Source organism: Sarcophilus harrisii, chromosome 4 (assembly GCF_902635505.1).
Source record: "Sarcophilus harrisii chromosome 4, mSarHar1.11, whole genome shotgun sequence".
In the NCBI taxonomy this organism is placed as follows: domain Eukaryota; kingdom Metazoa; phylum Chordata; class Mammalia; order Dasyuromorphia; family Dasyuridae; genus Sarcophilus; species Sarcophilus harrisii.
Genome location: NC_045429.1, coordinates 133,092,118 through 133,118,393, shown reverse-complemented (window position 1 = coordinate 133,118,393; position 26,276 = coordinate 133,092,118). Strand labels below are relative to the sequence as shown.

Here is a 26,276-nt window from a genome sequence, read left to right as displayed (position 1 = left end):
AAAGACCTAGACACTAAAGTTAGGTACTAGGAGACCAAGATAATATTTATAGATTCAGTTCTGGAACAATATGATCTTGGTCTTGTTAAAATATGTCTATGCCTCAGTGCCCTGATAAAATACAAACAATACTACTACTATGTAAAAAGGATCTTATAAGATAGAAAAATTATTGATGTGACAGTTCTCTTGATTGTAGATACTACAGAAATTTCTATTTCAAATTCTCAGAAATTTAATATTGTGATACTAAATGGTTGCAACATCTAATCCTTAATGAATACTAATGATTACTGTAGTCTAATTATATTATCAATAAAATAGTTTTCACTTACATTAGGAATATTTTACTTATGTAAAAGGCCTAATTTTTCTCCCTTTTTTACTTTCCTCAGACTGTAACAGTATCCTAACTCATGCAAGACATTACACAATATGTGTTACTAAATAGGTAAGAGACTGATGTTAATGGCACAAAGATGACAATTATTAGGATACACAGTTGCTGATGAATAACATTTAGAGTCCTTTATTATTTCATTTCAATCAACATTTATTAAGTGTCTAATAAGTGCAAGGTACTAGGGATACAATTTCCTTCCTCCAAGAAACTTATATTGTATTGGGAAGAAGGGAAATATACATAACTCAGTAAGTAAATATAAAATATATACCAAACTATTTCAAGGAGGAGAAAACAGTAACAGGGTAGGCTGGGGTATCAAGGAAGGTTTCTTGTAAAAGGTGGGATCTGAATTGTTTTTTGAAGGAAGCTAAGGATTTAATAAGGCAAAAGTGAGAAGGAAATACAAGCATATGGAAGCATCTTTGGAAAGGCATGAAAAAAGAATGTCATGTACAAGAAACAGCAAGTCTGCTTGACTGAACTATAGAGTACATAAAGGAAAATGAGATTAAAAATAAAGGCAAGAATCAGAATATGAGGGGGCCTTAAAGATGTCAGCTTGAAGGTTTTATGTTTCATCCAAAGCTGATGTGGAACTGAAAGTTTGTTTTGGTTTTGCAGTGGCATGATACAATCTGACTATCAGGCAACTGTTTGGGAACTGGATTAGAAGGAAAAAAGGACTAAAGGCAGAGAGACAAATTAAGAAATAATTGCAATGATGAGGAACTAAAATAGATTGTGAAACTGGAGAGAAAGGGACAGACCATAAGACATTATGAAAGTAAAATTGCCAAAAGATTAGATAAAAAGGGGGAAGGAAAAAGAGTCAAGATTGACTAAACTTGCAAATCAAAGTTTATAACAGAGAAATAGTTAAGTCTGAAGGAAAAAATTCAGTTTTGGGAGAAAATATAAGTTCTTCTTTGGACATGTTGAAAAGTTTTAGATATCTACAGGATAGTAAAAACTGAAGTTCAAGAGAGAGATCTGGGTTTAATATATAATATAGATTTGGGGAGTAATCCCAATATGATAATTCAATCTGTGAATACTGATGATATCATCAAGGAAAAGAAAAGAAGACTCGGGAGAAATGCAACATTCTTTTGACCATACCACAATTTTACTAACTATCAGAGTCTCTCTGCAGTGTTCCCTGGACACAACGACCTCCCAAGAACTAGTATGTTTTCCTTACCTTGGGCCAACACTGCGTATAACATTCTTCATCTAAGGCCTTTCCAATTTCAAGGTTATCACAGTCCTGTTGACGCCAAGTTTTGAAGGCTGCTCCCATAAGGCCATGAATAAAAAGGACATCTGCTTCAATGGGCTGACTAATAAGAGAAAAAGTTTAAAAAGAAGCAGAATATGTACATTATTGCACCAATGAGAACTTCTAATGTCCTTTCTTTTCCCGGTACTGTCCCAGCATTTGTAACACAGTGAAACCTCATTAGTATATATTTCATGGGAACATATATACATATATATTTTGTATATGTATATGTTAAATATGTAGATGTTATGTGTGTGTGTGTGTGTACACACTTACACATTTATATTTATTTATTCATTCATTCACTTATTTATTTAATCGGGAAGGTTACCCTCCTCTTTGACCTAGGATATATATGAATAAACACCAAAAAGTGAGTAATAGCCAAGATACACATCTGATCATTCAAGATCAACCAAATCAAACATGATAAAAAATGGGGTGACAGCTACCAATTAGGTTACTCTCTTATCCTAACTTATGAGTTTTATATTTCAGAGAACCAATAATGGAATATGAAAAAACAGAATAAGAATATGTTGTCATTCCATAGTCTTTATATGTGAAAGGGAATAAAAGTTTTGCAAATTGACACTGATGCAGAGCAGAAATTGATCTATATCAGAAAAAACAAATTAATTTCTACAAAATCCCTGAGAGAAGGGATTGGGGTTGATATCTTAGTGGCAAAGTTTATATGTATGAAACACTGTTAAATTATTATTTTTTTTACAAAGTGAAATTAAAATGATAGTTAAGATTTCATACTAAAAAGCAGTATGCATTGTTCCCTAGATACATATACTTATTTAAAAACAACTGATTAAAAAAAAAAGAAAAATCAAAAATCATAAACCTACTGCCAATTTAATCAGTTTATAAAATCTTAATGTCCCTTTCTATACTCACTGCCATAGCAAAGGTACATCTGATGATGGTGATCATAAAAAAGCTAATACATATTATGCTCTCAAATTGTCAGCACTGAATTTCTTTTACATTATTCTCAAAATTATACAATTTTCTCCAGGTCCTAATCTCTTGGATCCATTCTGAATGGATGAATATACAGCAATCTAATGGTCAGATTTCTGTCAACATCAATAATCTCAAATAGTCATGAAGACAGAAAACAGTGCCTTGAAGCAATAAGAAAACAGCTGTTAGAAGACCATTCTCTTGGGTTTGTAGGAGTACAACCACCAGAGCCAACTTTATATTCTTTATAAAATTTTTATTACTTATTTAGTAAATTTTGACTATCTGTTCTTTCTGGAAACTTTCTGTACTTCTTGGGCTATAATAGAAAGTAAATCAGAAGTAGTAGGGAATAAAGAGGTTGCCATATACTCTAAGATCAGCAACAGTTTAGGAAAATACAGGAAAACACCAACTAAACAATAGACACCCAAAATTCACTTGGCATAGAAGCACACTGCCTCACACTTGCCTTGACTACTTGTAGGGCATCATTGTATTTCATAGTAAGAATGGTAATTGATGTTCATAATTTATTAGAAGTAATTCAATTATATTTTATCTATTCTTGTTCACCAAGTCAGGGACTTGTTATTCAGTTGTTTCAGTTGTGTATCTGACTCTCTGTGAGTTATTTGGGATTTTCTTGACAAATATACTGAAGTTGTTTGCTATTTCCTTCTCCACTTCATTTGGCAGATGAAAAAACTGAGACAAACTCAACTCAACAGCTCAAACAGCTACTAAGTGTTTGAGGTCAGATTGAATTTGAGTCTTTCTGACTCCAAGCCTAGCAGTCTATCTACTGTGCCATCAAGCTGCTTTGTGAAGGATTTTAAATATAATCTTAGAATAAAAATGTTTCTATCAAAAATAGTTAGAAGGAAAACATTTCAACAATGGGAAGGGCTTCAGTTATCTATAAAATTGCTTCAACTCAATCATCTCATTCTCTAATGAAATCAGAAAATAGCATCATTATAGTTAATAAATTCTTTCAATCACTCTCTTCAAACCATTAAGCCAACCACTGTCACAGTAGTTACTCAGAAGAATTTTATTTAATAAACTATGTCAATCAATCAAGTGATAAGCATTTATGTAAGCAGCACTATAGAGGAAGCAATAAAATATAAAACCCTGCTCCGAAGGGTGGCATAATCTACATAAGCTAATAAAGCTAATAAACTTTAGTTTTATTAAGTTAAATAATAACAAATAATAATGTGAGATTATAAGAGAAAATTTGAAAAATTAAATACAAAATTATAAGGAATTGATGAGAGACTAAGAATGGAGACCAATATAAGCTGAAGTAGATACATATGAATTCATGAATATTGGAATTGAACTCAAGTTTTGAAGAATGAGCAGAATGTCTTACATACAAAAAAGAAAGAGAAATGAGAAATAGTTAGAATTGCAGAGTAGGGTAAGATTATGAAAGATCTAGAAAAAGACAGAATATGGCCTTCATATAGTAGGAAATAGTAAGCCTACTGAAGGTTCTCGAGTAGGGAGATAAAATAAATATTTTTTTAAAAACTCCTACTGAATTAGTTTTTTTTTTTTCCTATACTTATTTAATTTATGAAAGGAAGATTAAACTCTCAAGTTCTATCCATTTTACATGCTCCAAGAAAAGGAAGTCATTCTATTCCATTCTGCTTTCTTACCTAGTACGATACTGGGGATATAGCACATACACTCCATCCTGGTACTTTTCTTGTACAGTTTCCCTGTCCAAGTTAGCCAGGGTTCTGGCAGCATATGAAGACTGAATGACCTGGGGGGATTTTGCTGCTTCAGCCAGAATGGAAACCCAGCCTAGTATCAAAAACAAAAACAAAAAACCCTCTTCAATTATTATGTAACTAAGTCTCATAATGTTGAGAATTAAGCTGGGGAAAGACTTTAATTTGAAGTTATTGAAAGCAAACATAAATCTCTCTCCTGAGATAAGATTTTACCTAAATCGATGAAACCAGTTTACTCTAACATAGTAATTTTCTAAATCCAATGAATCTAGAGGCATGTATGGGAGAAGTTAGTTATGCTAAATGTTTCTAAACAAGTTGCAAATCTATAAATCATTTTGCACTATTTGAACTTTTATCTTTGATAAAAACATTCTTCTTCAAAATCAGCTTATGAATATTTAACAGTATAAAAATCAAGAGCCTTTTTTCCGCTTTTTTGATCTGGTTTTTCTTGTGCAGAATATTAATTGTGGAAATATGTATAGAAGAATTGCACATGGTCCTTTTCTACAATCTTATTTTTCAAGTCTTATCTAATATTACTTCTTTCCACGTACTATATACTTCAATTGAACTGGATTACATTCTCTATCAACCAAACATGCCCTAAAATGTCCATACTCTTGGTAAACTATTTTCCTATACAAGAAAAGTATTCCTCCCCTACCAGACTGTTGAATTACTAGTCATCCCTTCAAAGCTCACTCATATTTTGCTTTCTCTAGGAAACTTTCCATGATTCTCTAAATGACCCTTGTACCTAAAATGGTATTATGCACTTCTCTAGTTCACTCATATATGGTGCATAAATTGTTCTTGCATCTTAGCAGCTCCCCTATACCCCCAAGATGTAAGCTGGAAATGGGCTAGAGATTTGCATTTGCTAAACTTTATATCTATCCAGACACTCAGCACAATGTTCTGCATATTATATTCCTAAATATCTATTGCTGTCACAGATTTAAAGTGGCATATTGTAATGAGAATTCAAATGAGAATCAAAAGATTCTAGATATAGGGTTTGTCACTAACAGATTATGTGACCTTCAACAAGACACTTCCCTACTCTATGATTCACTTTACTAACTTATAAAATGACAAGACTAGACTAAGGTCACTTTCAATTCTAATATAAGGTGTTTATGTTTCTTTTAAAGTCTAAAAAAATAATATTCTCCCATCCATCACTTAGTTTAGTTTTTGAAAAAGCTGAATCAAAAAAGTATGATTACTTGCTTATAAATCACAGTAACTATGTAACAGCAAGCATAAATCTGGAAAAATTTAAAAGACCTTAAAAAAACTCTCAACAACTAAGAAAATCTAAGAAAGAATACAGATAAGCATCACACAAATTGAGACGGTATGGAAGTGCTGCTATCTGCAGCAATAGAGGGAATAACCATACATTGATATGATCACAAATTAAAATTTTAGTCTAGTCAAAACAAATCAAAAAATTTGATTTATTCCAGAATATGCATATTATTTTATAGTTAAACACAGTCATTATAATCAGTTAAGCACTAATTTAATATCTTTGAACTGTGGGAACATTATATTGCTTAGTCAAATTTAAATAGATTCTGCTTATGAAAACAACAGCTATTGGTTCAATAATTTTTTAGGTAAAAGTTACAGATTATATCAAAGTTATAAAAAAAATTTTATTTTCTTCTAACATTATCTAGCTAAAAATAGGAAGACTAGACCTATACAAATGTGAAAAACAATAAAATTTTTTAAAAGAAAAAAGTATGCACATGCTATAAAAGAATAGAAACTGTGTAGCATAATTGTGAAAATATATAGAGAATTGCACATGTTTAACATATACTGGATTACTTGCTCTCTAGAGGAAGGAGAAAAAATTTGGAATACAAGGTTTTACAAGGCTGAATGTTGAAAACTACCTTTCCATATATTTTGAAAATAAAAAACTTTTTTAAAAAATAGAAACAATGAAAATATTGTTCTATAATTTGTAATATATAAAACAAAAAAAAAATGAATCTCTGAAAAGCAACAGAACCAATTTTTACCTAAAACAAAGTTTGTTTACTTTGCTACTGTCGAGCTATTTTTATTTTGATAACTTACATTTTATAGCATAGTCTCCATCTGCAAATGGAAAGATTTCCAGATGTTTATTCTAGATAATTATTGCTAAAATTACATGCTGACAATGGAAAATTGCTATAGTAAAAAACTTTAATGAAAAGTCCTTTGGATAATGTAATCCATTAAATTATGTATTCCTTTGAGGAAGGGACTGTCTTGTGTCTTTCTCAGGTGGCTCATTATTCCCATAATAATGTTTACCAACTATTTTAATGAATATTGACTTATTGATTACCTAGCTAGATTATAAAATTTGTCTTCATAAAACTTTAAGTATGAATTATCCATATTATATACTATTCAATCCACTAGAGCAGCCCGAAATTTTATCTAAGTACACTGGATATGCTAATACTCATATTAAGTTATAATACTTGGTAATTTAATGTCAGTTACCTTCAGAGATTCCACAGTAAAAGAACTAGTTTACTACCTCATCAAGATGTGAAGATGACCTGGCTCTTCCAGATTACAAGAGTGCAAACTTTTGATAGAAGCAGAAAAGACTTTCATCACAAGACTACACCTTATCCAAGGACAAGTCTAGCTAAGTAAGGAAGGGCCCAATATAAGCTATCATTAAGTAACAAAATCTTTGGCCACAGCAACTTATAAAAGAAAACAAGACAAGCTTCCATATGAAAAGATGAAATAAAGTAAAAAATGATTCTATTAGACAAAAAAAAAAAAAATTAAAATAAAATCAAAAGATTTAAAAACCAAAAGAAAAGACATCTCATAGCAAAAATAACTGACTTAGGAAAAAAAAAAACACAGAGAAATCATTTAAGAATTAATGAAATACACAAAAGTCAAGTTCAACCCCTCCAGTAGGGAAGTTTGAAAATGAAAAGGAAGGACGGAAATAATGATTTCATGTAATCAGAGCACACAAGTGGAAGTCTACAGAAAAAAAGGGGAGGGAAAGCAAATGTTACTTGAATATCACTCTCATCTGAACTAGTGAAAGGATGGCAGAAAACCCACTTACATGTACATATGCAAAATTCGGTATAAAAACACAATTCACTCAAGAGGAAAAAAGTAGAAAAAGAAAGCAGGGATATGGGGTAATAAGAGAGGAATTAACCCTTAGCAAAACAAACCTTCAATAAAGGATTTAAAGATATACAAAGATCTTTTTATCTCTTTTTGGAGCGGTAAATAAATGGAAAGTTAAAGGATGCCCATCATTTGAGGAATGAATAGTTGAGCAAGTTATAATATGAATTTGATGGCATATAACAGTACTATAAGAAATGACTAAGGGGATGGTTTCAGAGAAACCTGGAAAAACTTACATGAATTGATACAGAGTAAAGTAAGGAGAATTAGGAAAATAATAGGTATAAATAACAACAATATTGAAAAGTAAACAACTTTAAAAAATTTAGAAATGATCAGCACAATTATTCTGATTCCAGTGAACTCATAATGAAAGATACTACAAACCTTCAGAGAAGAGACAGATTCATTGCAGAGAAGAAATAAATATATATTTTTAATATGGTCAATGGGGGAATTTGGTTTGATTATTCATGTTTGGTTTTTGTTCCCTTTCATATTTGAGGAAGGGTTTCCAGAGAAAAGAGGATGAAAAAGATGAATTTCTAAAACCTGATTTTTAAGTCTTCCAGTAAAACGAATCAATGAATAAAAGATGACCCATACCTATATATGATGGAGAGGTAAAATCGGGAATTAATTTCATTGGGTATTCAAAGGCAACAAAAATCAAAGGAAGCTTGGTCGTATTACCTCACAGTGCTAAGCATAAGCAAAAAGATGAAGATAAGTGGAAACTTAAATGATAATATCTGTTACAGAGAATGAAAATTCCAGTTTGATAGTAGGAAAGAAAAAGTGACAAATAATTTACAGATGAACCAGAAGCCTCATATGTATATATGATGAAGCATTTTCCTCAACAAGAGAAAGGAAGGTACCCAAACAATCTTGCAAGAAGCTATTTTAAGTAGCTTGGAAATGATTGGATATCTAAGTAGAAACAATTTCTGATTCAAGAATTTGCTTGCAGTCAGACTATGAACTAGTTAGATCATAAGTCACAATCAATATCAGATCCAAAATATGGCTAAAGACAAAAAAAAAAAAAAAAAAAAAAAAAAAAAAAGACACTGCTCTTACCTTGGCAGTAGTGCAAAGTTCTATCCTGATCTGTTGAAATAAGCTTCTAAAAATGAAAATGGGACAAAGAAAAAGCAAAAGATATTGACTATCATCATTTCTTATAAAAGTTTAAAAAAAAATGACCACAATAGAAAGGAGGGCAAAAGAGTACAGAAATCATCTCAGCGAAAAAACATTTGCTCTCTTTGCCAAAAAAAGACAGACATGTCACTAAAACTAACAGCAGTTTAGAATATAAACTTATTTGCAAAATGTTACAAATGATTATATTTCATAGTTGGGGGGGAGGGATGGAGAGGAATTTTTTAAAAGTATAGTATGACACCCAACTAAACCATTATCAATCCAAGAACTGAAATGGTAGTGGTTGTTGCTCAGTCATCCAGTCATGACCGTGGTCTTCTCTTCTCCACTGGCTTTCAAAGTCTGTCCAAGCCCAAGGCTGTTGTTTCCATGATCCTATAGAGCCATCTCATCCTCTGCTCCTTTTCCTTTTACCTTCCATCTTTCCTAACATCAAGGTTTTTTCCAAAAAGTCCTATCTTGGAAAAGATAATGACAAATGTTGGAGGGGAGGTGGAAAAACTGGGATACCGATACATTGTTGGTAGAATTGTGAACGGAGACAACCATTCTGGAGAGCAGTCTGGAACTATGTTCAAAAACTTATTAAATTGTGCATAGCCTTTGCCCCAGCAGTGTTTCTCCTGGGCTTATATCCCAAAGAGATCCTAAAGGAGGGAAAGGGATCTGGATATACAAAAATGTTTGTAGCAGCCCTGTTTGTAGTGGCAAGAAAATGGAAACTGAATGAATGCCCATCAAATGGAGAATGGCTGAATAAATCATGGTATATGAATGTTATGGAATACTATTGTTCTGTAAGAAACAACCAGCAGGATGATTTCAGAGAGGCCAAAAGAGACTTACATGAACTGATATTAAATGAAGTGAGCAGAACCAGGAGATCATTGTACACAGCAACAAGACTCAGATGATCAATTCTGATGGATGTGGTTCTCTTCAGCAATGAGATGATTCAAACCAGTTTCAATTGTGCAGTGATGAATAGAGCCATCTATGCCCAGAGAGAGAATGATGGGAACAAGAGTGTAGACCACAACACAGCATTTTCACTCTCTCTGTTGTTATTTGCTTGCATTTTGTTTTCTTTCTCAGTTTTTCCTTCTTCTTCCTTCTTGATCTGATTTTTGTTGTGCAACAAGGTAACTATAAATATGTATACATATATTGGATCTAACATGTATTTCAACATGTATTAAACTACTTGCCAGCTAGGGGAGGGGGTGGGGGTAAGGAGGGGAAAATTTGGAACAAAAGGTTATACCAGGGTGAATGTTGGAAAAATTACCCATGCATATGGCTTTGTAAATTAAAAGCTTTTAAAAAAGAAAAAAAAAGTCCAGTTTTCTCATTATGTAGATGAAGTAGTAAAGTTTCAGCTTCAGTTTATGACCTTTCAGTGAAGTGTCTAATTTAATTAAGTATTGACTGATGTGATCTCTTTGCTGTCCAAGAGACTCTCAAAAATTTGCTCCAGCACTACAATTTGAAAAAGCTGATTCTGCAGTGCTCAACTTTCCTGTAGTCCAGCTCTCACAAGATGATGGAGCAAGTGTCTTAATCACATAGCCGCAGGCACTGTCAGCAATGATCTTTGGACCCAAGCATATAAAATCTTACAGTAATTCTTCTTATATTTGCCAGGAAGTGATAGAACCAGTTACTACGATGTTAGTTTTATGATGTTAAGCTTCAAGCCAGCTCCAACGCTCTCTTCTTTCACCTTCAGCAAAAGACTTCTTATTCTTCTTCACTTTCTGCCATCAGAATGGTATCTACAGATCTGAGATTATTGCTATTTCTTTCAGCAACCTTAATTCCAGCTTTTGATTCAATTAGCCTGGCATTTTACATGATGTACTCTGCATATAAATTAAATAAATAAGATATCAATAAACAGTCTTGCCATACTCTCTTCCAATCTTAAACCAATTGTTCCATGTTTTGTTCCATCTGTTGCTTCTTGGCGTGAAAAAAATTCTCTAAGTCACTATTCATTTGAGAAATGCAAATTAAAACAACTTTGAGATACTACCTCATACCTATCTGATTAGCTGATGACAGAAAAGGAAAATGACATGCTGGAAGTAATGTGAGAAAATAGCTATACTAATGCACTGCTGATGGAGTTATGAACTGAACCAACCATTTTAGAGAACAATTTGGAGGTATGATCAAAGAGCTATAAAATTGTGTATACTCTTTTGATCCAGCAATAGCACTGCTGGGTCTATATCCCCAAAGAGATCAGGAAAACGAAAAGAAGCTATATATACAAAAATATTTTTAATTATCTCTTTTTGTGGTAGCAAAGAATTAGAAAAGGGAGGGGATGGACTGAAAAAGTTGTGGGATATAGCTACATTAATTCAGATTGCAACCACCCATGTATTATCTCAAGGAATTGCCTAGGTTATCCAGGGAATAATGGACTTGCCACAGTCACAGAACAATTATAATTTTAGAGGCAGATATTTCTGAATTCCAGTTTAGACTTCAATATAATCTGCCATGTAGTTTGTTAGACATATACAAGCTGAGATATATTCCCACTGATGACTTGAATCAGACAAATGGAAGAAATGAAATCATTCAGGAAATGTAGGCTCAGAAAAGTAGCCTATCATCATATTAAGAGTTAGGGATAATTCAGGAATGTTACATTTGGATATTAAAGAGAATTTATTTAAAAACAAAACAAAAAACCTCCAAACAAACCCTAGAGAAAGTCCACCAGTGAAAGCAGTTGAACTCTATTGAGGATGCATATTAAAAATATATTTTTAGGGACAGTGAGGTGGTACAGTGGATAGAGCACCAGTCCTAAAATCAGGAGGACCTGAATTCAAATCTGAGCTCAGACACTTAATACTTCCTAGCTGTGTGACCTTGGGCAAGTCACTCAGCCAAAAAAAAAATCTATTTTTAGTAAAAGTGAATTAGAATAGATTATTATTAGATCATTTCTCTAGGTTAAAAAACCTTAAAAAACTTTTACCTTTCAGAAAGGAAGCAGAACAAAAGGTAATGTCTTTTTTTTAAGGAAAGAGATTAAAGGTGATAACAAACAACTCTAATCTAGTTACCTTCCCTACCCCAAAATAATCAGGCTACTGACTCAACAGCAATCTCATTTTAGTTTATCCTGTGAGAAATTATCTCTCTCTCTTTATTTAATGACTAACTGCTATATTAGGAGCAAGGTTTTTACTCTTTTCTACTGTCTCAACTAGACATCAATCAGTATGGGAAATGCCCCTAAAAGACATACCACTCAAGGTAGCTGAGATCTAATCCATGGCAGTAAAAGAATTCTAAGTTTGGGTAATAAGTGCATTCCTGTTTGTTGTGCTTGCTTAGACAGGTTTGGGAAAATGTGGATCCACCCTCTTGTCAAGTGATATGGAAAGGAACAAATCTCTTTGACCAAGAGTTAAGTGATTCCCACCATATACCCAAGACCCTCTTTGTAATATAGCCCACCCTGGTCATTATAATATTCATTTTCTCATTAAGTATTAACTAATCAAAGTTGATTGCTTACTCTTCCAAGTAGGATCACCTACTATTCTTTTTTTTTTATTTTTTATTTTTTAATAGCCTTTTATTTACAGGATATATGAATGGGTAACTTTACAGCATTAACAATTGCCAAACCTCTTGTTCCAATTTTTCACCTCTTACCCCCCCACCCCCTCCCCTAGATGGCAGGATGACCAGTAGATGTTAAATATATTAAAATATAAATTAGATACACAATAAGTATACATGACCAAAACGTTATTTTGCTGTACAAAAAGAATCAGACTCTGAAATATTGTACAATTAGCTTGTGAAGGAAATCAAAAATGCAGGTGTGCATAAATATAGGGATTGGGAATTCAATGTAATGGTTTTTAGTCATCTCCCAGAGTTCTTTTTCTGGGTATAGCTGGTTCAGTTCATTACTGCTCCATTGGAAATGATTTGGTTGATCTCGTTGCTGAGGATGGCCTGGTCCATCAGAACTGGTCATCATATAGTATTGTTGTTGAAGTATATAATGATCTCCTGGTCCTGCTCATTTCACTCAATCAGTTCGTGTAAGTCTCTCCAGGCCTTTCTGAAATCATCCTGTTGGTCATTTCTTACAGAACAGTAATATTCCATAATATTCATATACCACAATTTATTCAGCCATTCTCCAACTGATGGACATCCATTCAGTTTCCAGTTTTTAGCCACTACAAAAAGGGCTGCCACAAACATTCGTGCACATACAGGTCCCTTTCCCTTCTTTATAATCTCTTTGGGATATAAGCCCAGTAGTAACACTGCTGGATCAAAGAGTATGCACAGTTTGATAACTTTTTGAGCATAGTTCCAAACTACTCTCCAAAATGGTTGGATTCGTTCACAACTCCACCAACAATGCATCAATGTCCCAGTTTTCCCACATCCCCTCCAACAATCATCATTATTTTTTCCTGTCATCTTAGCCAATCTGACAGGTGTGTAGTGATCACCTACTATTCTAAGAGCATTCTATGAACTATGAGCCCAATACTATGAGGGGTCTTTGGTTGAAGAAAAATGGCCAAACAATGGACATTTTATTATTAAAAATTCTGGCCTTATTAATAATATGATTAAATTACCCCAAAATTATGTCTCTTGGGACTTATTTAATCACCACAATTCCTTGAAGAGGTTGACTCAAAGTCCTCCAAAGAGAAAAGATTAAGCTATTGATCAGAAGGTCATTTTGAGTTCTTAAGAGAACTGAGGGGATCTAGGAAGTCAATTCCCTGTTAGAATCCTTACAAAGTGATAAGTCAGTTATCTAATTTAGCATGGTTCAGTATGATTGATCTATCTTACAAGGAGATGTTATGGGCCAGAACTTGAAACAAGGTACTAAGTGGAACTGATAGAAACAATGCTTGTGTTCACACCTTTAGAGAGCTCATATAAGCAAGAAGCTCTTAGGGCCAGAGAGCACTCTGGGACAGACACAGAGGTACTCTAGGAGGTACAGAAGCCCTCTCTCGGAGGCAAATCAAATTCATTCCATCTTCCACCTTGGTGCTGGCTGGAGACCTTTGGAAGAAGAGAAGCTGAAGCTGGCAGAGGCAAAAGATTAGCAGCAAGAGCTCTTGGAGCCAAGGAGAGATAGGCCTCTAAGAAAGCTAACTAGGCCCCAAGAAGAAGATTCAGAAACCGGAGATAATAAAAGATTTGAACTTTTAACACCTAGCTGCATTTGGAGTGATTATTACTTGGAACCGAAACTAAGGCTACCTCCAGAAAAACCTCCCCAAGAAATCTGCTCCCAGAAAGAACCATTATATTATGAAAAAGAAGAGAACACCACAATTCACAGTAACTTTTGTTTTTGCATATTAAATCCAAAATGCATTTTAATATATTATCATCTTTTCCTTATTCAGGATTACAATAAATGCAGCTAAATTTACCTTGGGATAGTGATGGAGATGATATTGATATTAATAATAACTAGTGTGGGGAATAGATAAGGTGAAGAACTTGCAAGAATGTATGAATTATTTTTCTGTATTTTATTATTTGTTTCCCCTATGACCTGTATGATATGTGCAGGCTCATATATACTTGAGCCTTGGCCAGCTAGAAACATATTTATTTAACCTGAGCTGATGACATTTATTGGTATTTGACATTTATCGATATTTAGTCTATTAGCTGGACCACTATCTGCTTAATTAAGCCTGAAGGCCTGACTTTCTGTTTCCTTGAAATTAGGAGATTTCAGGGAAACAGAAACCTTCCATTCCAACCTCCCCAAATAGCAACAACCAATTAGATGCCTCCCTCTCCCCTTCTCAATGCTCTCTTACTTGTGATGTAATTTCTTGTATAAAAGCTATGTATCTTTACTACTTCTTTAGCCCTCTTACCTCGAGCTTTCTCTTTCTTATCTCACGAAGGGACGGCTCATCTTCCTGAGGTTTTCAATAAAAAACTTTTCTGCCTTCTACTGAGTGATCTCTGAGTAATCATTTTGGGTAAGGGTCTTCTACATCCCTCACACTAGCTAACATTTAAGATTTGTAAAGTGCTTAAAAAATATTATCTCATCTTATACGAATGATAACCCTGGGAAGTAGATGTCATTATTATTCCATTTTTTAGATGAGAAAACTGAGGCAGACCAAGGTTAAATCACTTGTTCAGGTGAAAAATATGTCATGGGGTATGTTAGGACATCTCTCTAAGACACAAAAGCTTAAATATTAGTTTAAATTTAGTTAATTACATAAAATTATTTCTCGAATATTTGTGTCAAAGTACAGAGAAGAGTAATAGTATTTTTTTTTTCTTTGACTGTAGGAAAAATATGGATAAGAATTGCATGAGGCGAGAAAAAGTAAATGGGTAAGCAATCTTCACCACTGGAGGGAGTAAACTATAAGATCATGAATTCAGTGAATTATTAAAGTATAATTTAATTGGCTTGTCTTCAGCTTCACTATTTACAAGAGATAACATCAAGGCTAAGATTTCTCCATCACCTCAATAAGAGCTATACTATATATTAGAGAACCCCACTTTTTCTTTTTTTCCCCTATTGTTTTATATTTCCAGTCTTCTAATTTAAAAAATTTATCCTTTCCCCTTTGGGTTACTCTTTCAAATGACTTAAAGTGGACAGAATAAGAGGGAAAGAAACATAGAAAAAGTATTATTGGCTTAACTGGGTCTATTTTTTTAATCTAAACAAGCCTTCTAACTTAGGCAAATCGTCCTAGATTTTTTTAAACTACATAGAAAAAGGATAATGATCTTCACAAAAAAAAAAAAAAGCGACCTGATTATCCATCTATCAGCTATCTTCATTATTAAGGATGATAATAATTTGTTTCAAACTGTTCCCTTTTCCCCAACATCGCATCTTTCATATCCAGCTGAGTCAGAATCATAAACCCATTTTCCATAGTCATAAACCAATTATACCAAGGAGATTTGGGGCTTTGATTCTAATCTAAGTGTGTAGTATAATTCAGGTGGACAGAAAATTAAAACCCTCTTACAAAAATTAGATCAGCTTCAACTGGCAAGATTCATATGAGCTGAAAAGCAGTGAATATTCAACTACTATATGGTCCTTTCAATGCATCTGTATCTAGGTCATACCCAATAAGTGTGGCTATCACACACGACTCTTGTGTGGGACCTTTCTCTCTCTCTGTACCATTTCACTTCATGACCTTATCAGTTCCCATGGATTTAAATATCTTTACGCTGGTAACTTTCATATCTACTTACCCTTCATAACCCCTCTGCCAGTCTCAAATCTCCAGTTGCCTTTCAGATATCTTGAACTAGATGTCCAAAACTGAGTTCCTTATCATTCCCTGTAAATTCGCCCATTACAATCTAGACAGCACTGTCTTCCCATACCCCAAGCCTGAAATCTGAGACTATCTAGCCTTTTGGTTGATCAGATTACCAAACTATCACAAGTCTTTCCCCTCTCCAGTCCATTCCTTCTCTATTTAGCTGCCCAGTGATCTTTCTAAAACACAGGTACTCCTTTTCAATCTTCCTATACCTTTTATCCTCCACATACTCTTCAATCAAGTGATAGTGACTTCTTTGCTGTTTCCCAAACAAGATACTCCATCTCTTGGCTCTGGACATTTCCTCTGCTATTCCTGATACCTTAAATGCTCTTCTTCTTCATGCGCCTCCTAGCTTCTCTAGATTCCTTATGTTCCAACAAAAACCCAACTTTTTATTTTTATAGTAGGCTTTTCCTAATGCCTCTTAATTTTGGTGCTTCCCTCCCCCCTCCACCCCCCGTTGATGGTTTCCTACTTATTCTATATTTAGCTTGTTTGCACAAATTTTTTTGTCTCCCCCATTAGATTGTGAGCTCCCAAAGATAGGGACTATTTTTTTCCCCTTCCTTTTTATTTCCAATGCCTGGCACAAAGTTGGCACTTAAAAAATGCTAAGTAATTCACTGCCTAAAGGTAGTAGGTAAATGGTCCCAATACAATTTGACAGATGATTATTAGCCTTAACATTTCTCATCTTGTGGTCTCCTTGTTACAAAAAAATAATTTTATTGCTATGAATAGCTTGAGTTAATTGTATGAACTACCAGCAAATATTTACTATCTAACTATATCATCTATTAAACTTAATCCCAAATATAGAGAGCCAGAACTCTGGAAAAGTATACTTGAAACAAGGTGTTAATTCAGAGGAATTGATGAGATAATGGTTATCTAGTTTACATATACACTTAGTACTTAGCATAGTGATGTAATGGTTTTCTAAGTTCACACATAATCAGTATGCTGTAATGAGGTTATTAAATATAAGGGCCAACAAGGACCCAAAGAAAGACATTCTATCTCCCACCATCCTGGTGGCTCTCCTGCCTCCTTGCATTCCTTCACTAAGATCAAGGCTCATCTGCAGGTCCCCCAGAAAGCTAGCCTGGCCCCAGGCAAAGAAGACAGAGTGTGAAGGAGATAATAAAGACTTTGGATTTTATTCCTGACTATTCTTGTGGTGATTATTCTGCTGAAACCAAGGTCCATTTGGAGGACCTCCAGAGAGCTAACCAGAACATTATACCCAAAAGTACCTTAAAGAAATATATTTAAAATCATAGTGTGTAAAGCTTACAGGAAATCTAGTAAGTTGTAATCAATAGGAAAAAAACAAACAGTCAAATATTAAAGTTTTTTATTTTGTTAAATAAGTAAGAAAAAAGATGAAAGAATACCTTCCAATATCCCAAATTCTTCACAACAACACCAACAACTAATAATTTTGAAAATTGCACATAAACGTCAAGGAAAAACTAATAAAGTAGACACTAAATCAGAAATGGAAAGGAAAAGAGACACAATTCAAAATATATAGCTTTCTAGAGAATCAAAATATAGCACCTCTGTAAATCATATTTCAAGGATGTAATTTCAACTTACCCAAAAATACCTTTCCTATTCAGAAAAGTAAAAATATATAAAACAAATGAAAAATAAAAATAAAATCATAGTGTGTAAACTTACAGGCAATCTAGTAAGGAGTAATCAATAGAAAAAAAAAACTGTGAAATATTGGTTTTTTATTTTGTTAAATAAGAAAAAAATGAAAGGATACTTTCTAATATCCCAAATCCTTAAAGATATTAACACAGCAATTTTGAAAATAGCATATAAACTTCAAGGAAAAACTAATAAAGTAGTTACTAAACCAGAAATGGAAAGGAAAAGAAATAATTCATAATGTATAGCCTTCTAGAGAACCAAAATAAAGCACCTCTATCAATCATATTTCAAGGATGTGATTTCATTTGTATTTGTACTGATACAATCATCATTCTCATGGTGATTTAGTAGATGATTTGACCAACTGCAGTACCCACAATAATTCATAGACTTATAGTCAATCCTCTAATAGGTTTGCTATTTAATAAAATAATAAAATTAATAAATTTTGCTTTGCTCAAGTAAGAAATTACTGCATGTTATTAATGACCTATTTCAAAATATGTTGACACTTCAGCTTTGAATGTTTATTTAAGGTTCTTCAACTTTGGCAGAGGATATCTAGTTGTTTGTTGGTGGTAGTTTTTTTAGTTTTTTTGGGGGGAGCAGGGGGGAATTCTTATGAAAAGAGCCTCTACAACTTTAGCAAGGATGGTCCTCAGACAACAAACCAAAAGTCTATTAACTGCATACATGCTCAAAAGAACTCAGCATCACTCCCATGTCTCATGAAATATTAGAAGTTAGAACTTTAGCAAAAAGCACATAACAATAAATTGATGAAATTAAGAACATAAGCCTGAGAATTATACTTCCAAATCTACCTAAGAAACTCAAAGTATCAATAGCTTTATCCTAAGAAGAATGTCTTAGGCTTCAAGATATACAATTAAACTTCCTATTATCAATTTTAATTATCTTTTAAAATCATAATGCAATTAAAAAACACTTCCAAACCTAGAATACTTAAATATATTAACTTGTTACCTGAATGGACTATAGCTGAATGAAGATGCTCATGCAATGCCATATTTCCAATAATACGAACTATACTTCTCTGTATTTTAGGGCAGTCATTGTGAAGTTGGTATATCCTCTGGAGTAGTTGCAGGCCGCCATTTGCTTCAATTTTATCACAATGTGTAGCAATCTAACATAAAAAATGTATTAAATTTGGATGCTATAAAATATACAGACCTAACCATATTATTTAAGTATTTAAGTTTCAGTACACATATAAAAACCATCCTAAGGACAGGCAACTGACCAGATGAATCATCAAACCTGGAAAACCATTGCATTTCATTTATTACTTGACCTGAGCTAAGAAAAAAGATTCAAATTTCATACCTAAGTGGAAGAAAAAAATGTTCCTTACTGTCAGAATCATTAAAAAAAAAAAAAAAAAATCCCACAAATATGTGATAAACAACATTCTATCTTCATTTTGTTATGAATTTTATTTAGATTAAATAATTAGGACACTGCTTTCTATGTCAAATTATGTTGTGAGGTGGTGTCTGCAGTTTGTTGTGAGTTGGTTTCTGCAGTTGATTCTCAGTCTAAGTTCTTTTCCAACCTTAGTAAAAGCCCCATTTAATTCCTGAAGTCTCCACTATGGAAGAAGATTATCTCTTGTTTCTACACAAGCATAGTCAGGTGTCAACAACAACTTTGAACCTAAATACTAGGAGGCTAAGTTACATCTACAGCTTCCACTAACTAGCCCAAAACAATGGCAAAGGAAAAATCAAGAAGGGAATATCCGAGAAAAAGACAAAACAGAACTGCAATTGTAATTTAAAGTTTAAAAATAAGACACAAGGTACAACAAAAGAGAAAGATGAGGGCCAAACAAAGAAGAATTAAAAAGAAAAGGATACATGGGGCACAACAGAACAAAAACTGCTTCATGCTACAATTCATTTGCACTCCCCCATCATACACTGAACCAGCTCCACTACTCACTAATTTTACAGAATGACTTCAAGACATTTCTTTTACCTTTCAATATTCAAATCTTAATAATCTGGATCATAAAATTCAAATGAGTAAGAATCCTAGAAAGAGAGCATGATCAATTCATTCCCCATTTTTAAACCACCAAAACTCAAGCTAGCTTTTCTAAGTTTCCTTATATGTCCAAATATACATTCTTGCTCTACTCTGTGCTGAGCTCCTAACCCCATGACAGGAAAAAAGGGTTATATTAAACAAACATGATTTTCAAAATGCAATGTCAATGTTCCAAGAAGCAACTCTGTAAATTCCCTAAAAAAAGTATGATTCAGTTGGAAACTTTACATGTTACCATATGATAACCTACCAGCCCAACCTTCTTTGAATAGCTCAATAAAGTTTCTGAAAACAATATGAGTCTCAAAGTTGAAAAAGTTTAAAAATCATTGTTATAGAATTTAATTTATATAAGAATATGATTTGAATTTTTTATGTTAAATGAAATTTTAAATGTTTAGTTACCTCAGAATGTTTCAGTAAGGCCTCCAAACAAAATATCTCTACTGTTGCCGAAGGAACTTCACCAAAACTTTCAGCATAAGGAAGTCCATTTCCTCCAAAACACCATAAACCACCCTAAAATCAGAAAAAAATGAGCAAAGTTTACTGGGAGGAAAAAATATAACTTAGGGTTTTTATTTAGCAACTGGATATAAAGAGAAATGCTGGATTTCATCTACAGGTTACCAAATACCTTTTAAAAAATGTAAATGAAATGGATCAGAGTAAGTTCTGAGAAAGTTAGTTCTGGGAGGATGGGAGTTGGAACTCCTGGGAGCAACTGGCACCTGGAGAAGTAGAAAAGCATGAACCCAAGGAAGAGATTTCCAAGCAAATGTAGAAAAAAGATCAATCAGAGTACAGAAGAGGGTAGAGGAGGCTGACAACTGCAATAAGTGGTATTGTTCTAAGAGTGAGGTACAATGGAAAAGGGGAATCCATGGAGTAACTCATATAAGACAGTAGCATAAAACACCTAGAGTGCAGAGAAAATTCAGAATGGAAATCTTGGAAGACTGATTTTATGAAAAATACTGAGAAAAGAGAAGTGAGGTAACTACATGGATTATGAATCAGAGAATGAGGTTCTAAATAGAAAGAAGATAATGAAGAGAGTAAGAAAAATCCTTTCTGGAAAGGGACATAAAAAAAAATTAAATTTAAAATCTAAGGAATGGGGGCAGCTAGGTGGCACAGTAGATAGCACCAGTCCTGAAGTCAGGAGAACCTGAGTTCAAATTAGGCCCAGACACTTAACACTTCCTAGCCCTGACTCTGGGCAAGTCACTTAACCCCAATTACCTAAGCAAAAACAAACAAACAAACAAAACTAAGGAAGAGGATTAGCTGAAGGGGAGGAGAGAAAGGGGGAATAGCAAATGAAAATAGTGAATCAGGAGAGAAGGGAAGAAAACCAGTGGGAATAGAGACACTTAAAAAAAAAAAGATTAAAGTAAAATAACTAAAGGAACATAATATAGTGTTTACAACAGAAGAGGGAATCTGCACAGGGATAAGAAGGGAAGTGGTCAAATGAAAAAAAAAAATCTTTGTATCAATTTTCTCTGATAAGGGTTTAGTATCCATGATATATATAGATGATACATAAAGTAGGCAGAGTCAAGAGAATAATATACAATTGAAATGAATGACATACACAAAAATTTAAAAGGACATGTAACAAAATTATAAGGATCAAGTGAGCCTCAAATGAAGAGATATAAGAAGACACTCTCAATCTACCCTTTCATGAAGGTAGAAGATCCATAAGTATTACAAAATGACATGTTTTTGGACTTTTTCAATGTATTGATTAGTTGTAATAATTTTTTTTCCCTTTTTTTCCTCTCCAAAAATACTAAGTGTCATATAGAATTAAATGCTCTCTGGGAGGGGACAAAGAAGGAATACATGCATGCAGTGGTGATGTAAGAGACAGAATATGTCAATAAAAACTTATTTAACAAAATAAAGAATAACACTATAACATAAAACTGGTAACTTCAAACAGATGGGGGTTTATAAATTTATAAATGTACATATCACATAGTAGCAGAAAGGAACAGTAAATATAAAGTAGAGAGACTTATAATTTGAACAACAGGGTTTTCTAAAATAATTTTTAATCAATATGACGAGGGGAGCCTCGAAACTCTCTCTCTCTCTCTGACTTGGGGAGTAGGGGCCATGATATAGAAACTACTTGAAGGAGAGTTTCATTGAACCCTTCCCTCTGCAAAAGACCAGCCCAGGGAATCAAGATAAATGGTTTTATTCTGTTTATCTTGGTGGGACTAGTTAAATATGTGCAATTCCAGGACCACTCCTACTTAGCCCAAGCTGGAGATCAAGATTTCTATTGACCTCTATTGAACTGAAGATTGGCTCAGGACCATGCCCAGTAAATGGTCCCATTCTATTGGAAATCTAGGCCTGGGGGATAGTAACCTCATTGGACTCTCATTTCTATTCAATTCCTGAAGATTTCTGCCTGATTTCAACTCAAACTGCACCTAGCCACTAGCTAAAGTTTCAATTATAAAAAGGGGCAACTGGGCTCAATTGCTTGCAGAGAGGCCAAAATAGGAATCATGCTAGGCCACAGAACCTCCCTTGAGCATAGCTGACTATGAGGGATTCTGCCCGCTAAAAAGACATTCTCTTTTCAGCGTTAACCTCTTTGTCTCTCTCACACATTTCCCTAACAGGACCACACCCCTCTTTACCTCTGTTGGGATTTCTCCGCTAAGAACTTTCTACCTCTCTCTGCCAAGACTTCTCTGCTAGACCTTTACTTTTCTGACAGGACCTTGCTACTAAGGAAGTCAGCTTGCAAAAGCTGACTCTGACTTCCCAGTGCCAATAAACTTCTTTTGCCAATCTAACTTTTCAGGTTCATTTATTTACGAAGGACCTGCGCTGACCAGAAGGGGGTTCCTACAACTCTGCCCTACGCCGAACCTCATCAAATATATTCCGGAGTTTTTAACTAATTCATCACATTATTTATTTCTAAAATTTACTTAATACCCTCTAAAACTTTGTGATTGTTTCTCTAAGAAATCTGACCTCTACAACCTGCCGGGGGGGGGGGGGGGGGGGAAAAATTGGAACAAAAGGTTTGGCAATTGTCAATGCTGTAAAATTACCCATGCATATAACTTGTAAATAAAAAGCTATAATAATAATAATAATAAAAAGAATTCCTACCACTGCTTTTTTTTAAAATTTCAGCTGAAGCATAATAAATTTTGCTCCACCCTTTTACCTTTATTCTCTAAAAAAAAAAAAAAAACAACAAAACTGACCTCTATTTCTGAAAATAGGATTTACTTCTATGTACCTAATTCATGTACCTTAAGCTTAGAATTTGGATGGATGTTACTCATTCAAATTCATAACTTGTTTTTGTGATCTGATTTATAATTGAAAAATCAAACACAGATAAGAACATTTCAAATGTACTATTACCATGAATTGAAATAAAAGATTCTCAAAAGTGGAAGGAATCTCAAAAATCACCTATACCATACTTTAACTATACCATACTCTACAATTCTACCACACACAAGTCCATTGTCCATCTTGGTGCCTCTGGCCTGGGTGTCCCCATGCTTGGAATATTCTCCTTTTTCATCTCAGCCTTTTAGAATTATTTCCTTCCAGACTCCGCTCAAGCACCACCCTCTATAAGAAGCCTATACTGATCCCCACAGCTCCAAGTATTATCACTCACCAAAACTACCTTTTATTCATTTTATATATATATGTGTGTGAAATACTTATATATGTACATGTTGTGTTCCCAATTAGAACGTAAGCACTTTTGCTTTTGTATCCATAGAGTTTTACACATAATGGACACTTAATATACCCTCACTGGTTGATTATATAGTAATCTTTTCTCAATTATCTTCAACAAGTTCTCTCTAGATAACTAATAATTAGTTACTGAACTGAATTTAGCCTTCTCTTGAAAACATCTCCTATGGAGAGACCTACTACCTACCTTGAGATGCAGCACATCCTTCAGGTTGTTGGAAAGGTTTTTCCTGCACTGAAGCAAAATCTGCCTTTCTCTAACAGCAAGCTAAACAAGGTTAATCCTTCCAAATAACCCCAAAAAAGCTTAAAGCCAGAAAAAGTACTTCTTCACATCCGATTTTATTAAAATATGAATGGAAAAGAGTAATGGTTTTAATGTTAGTATAGTGGGGCTCATATTTCAAGTCTGTGATTTGTCACCTAGAAATCTTTAGGCAAGTCATTTAACATCCTTAAGCCAGTATTCTCATGGATACAAAACCAATAATGGTCAATGATAACAATCACTACCTCAGTCATTCTGCCCTCAACCCTGTGACCAGTGTTACAGTGCCAAGATCTAACCAGTAAGCCAAGTTTGGTTGATTCTGCCTTTTCAGCCACTCTTTCTATTTTTTTCCTTTTTTTTTTTTAAATAATAGTAATAGCTTTTTATTTTCAAAATGTATACAAAGATAGATAGTTTTCAACATTCATCCTTGTAAAATCCTCTGTTTCAAATTTTTTTCCCTCCCTTCTCCCCATCCTCCTCCCCTAGATAGCAAGTAATCCGAGTTAAATATGTGCAATTCTTCTATACATATTTACCATGTGTTCTTCTATACACATTTATCATGCTGCACAAGAAAAATCAAATCAAAAAGGGAAAAAATGAAAGGAAAAAAAAGCAAGTAAATAACAATAAAAAAAAGGTTAAATACCCTGTTGTGATCCACATTCAGTCCCCACAATCATCTTTTTTGGAGAGACGACAGCCACTCTTTCATGTCTACCTGTTTCTACTCACACTACAATCACCATAGTCTAAGCAGTCATTACCGGTGCCTGGGATTCCTATAATGGTCTCATAGCTGTCTTCCCTACAACCATCATCTTTTTCTCCAATCCTTTCTTCACATAAATGCTGAAATGATATTCCTAAAACAAAGATCTGACCATGCCACTGCTCTGCTGAAGAAGTTTCAGTGGCTCCTCACTGCCTTTTGGCTAAAATATACATTCCTGTATTTGACATTTGAAGCTTTTCACACTATGGTTTCAGTCTTTAAAAAAAAAGCAAAACCCTACAACCTTTAAAAATATGATTGATCAGAGAGGCAATATTTAGTCACAGAGCAATAGAAAAGCAAGGGACACAAGATTTGCTTTTTTCCAGCTTTTCTTTCTAAAGGATTACAAATTACTCCCACTCCCACACTCTATGTTCTAGTCATTCTGGTCTGCCTCCTGTTCCCTATAAACGATAATGTTACATCTTCCATTTCCATGATTAATACACTCTCCCTTCTCACTTCTACTTCTGGGAAGTCTTAGTTCCTCTTTCATTGTTTAACTCAAATACCACCTCCTTCAGAAGGCTTCTTCTTCTAACACCCAGCTGTTAGTTCCTCATCAGTGTATTATTTATTTTACCTACATACTGCATTTACTTATCTATGTACCTATTACACTTTCCAGTAAAATATAAGCTCCATGAGTGTAGGAAATATTTCCCTTTTGTCCTTGTATTCTCAGTGGCATAGCAAGAAGCCTGAAACAGAGTAGGCACTAAAGAAATGATCACTGATTAACTGCTTGATAGTAATTGCTTCACTGGGTATTTTTTAAAAGCTGTCTTTCCCCCCCCCCCCCCCCCATAAGAGAGCATAATCTTCATCAGTAAAGGTGCAATCCCCTCACATTTAGTAGATGATCTTTATGAGCTGCTGAGCCTAAAAGAATTAATGATGGGTGGAAAAATGTCATCCAAATCCAGAGAAAGAATTATAGAGATTGAATGCAGATTGAGTGCCAGAAATGATAACCTGAGATTTCCTTCTCATATTATCTCTTAATGATATTGTTGATGATGATAATAGTAACATTTAAATAGCACTTACGTGCCAGGCACTATGCTAAGTGCTTTAAAATTATTATCTTATTTGATTTTCACAACAATGCTGAGAATAGATATTATTATGCTTGTTCTACAGATGAGGAAACTGAGGCTTAGAGAGTTAAGTGATTTGCTGAAGATCACACACCTAGGAAGTATTTGCTGCCTGGCACTCTATCCATTGTTCCATTTAACTATTTTCAGAAGACCTACATTTCTAAAAATCAAGTCACAAAGAAATATTAACATAGTTAACATCAAGATAACTCACATATATTCTTTGAAAACAAAAGATGAAAAGTGAAAAATAACAGAATAAAAAGCTTCTTGATTAAAAAAAAATAACTACTTATATCCTTAGTTTAATTTCCATGAAAATATTAAGGGGTAAAATCATGAATTCAAATATTTCAAGAAAATTTCAAGATTGGTCCAAATTACCAATAATTAGAGAAATTCAGACCAAAATAACTTTGAAGTTTTACCTCATGACAAGAAAACTGAGAAAGAAATGGTGCTGAAGAAGATG

General features: G+C 33.8%; 1 protein-coding gene across 3 annotated transcripts in view; it reads right to left on the bottom strand.

Annotated features, from left to right (window-relative positions):
- SERAC1 (serine active site containing 1) overlaps window positions 1-26,276 on the bottom strand; it is a 91,562-nt gene that overhangs the window by 30,699 nt on the left and 34,587 nt on the right. For all 3 annotated transcript variants that reach the window (XM_031937570.1, XM_031937569.1, XM_031937568.1), the window contains exons 9-12: window positions 20,290-20,403; window positions 18,796-18,958; window positions 4,343-4,493; window positions 1,608-1,746 (exon numbers count right to left, since the gene is read on the bottom strand). In XM_031937570.1, coding sequence (XP_031793430.1) covers window positions 1,608-1,746; window positions 4,343-4,493; window positions 18,796-18,958; window positions 20,290-20,403 — 567 coding nt within the window. The remainder of the gene's footprint in view (window positions 1-1,607; window positions 1,747-4,342; window positions 4,494-18,795; window positions 18,959-20,289; window positions 20,404-26,276) is intronic.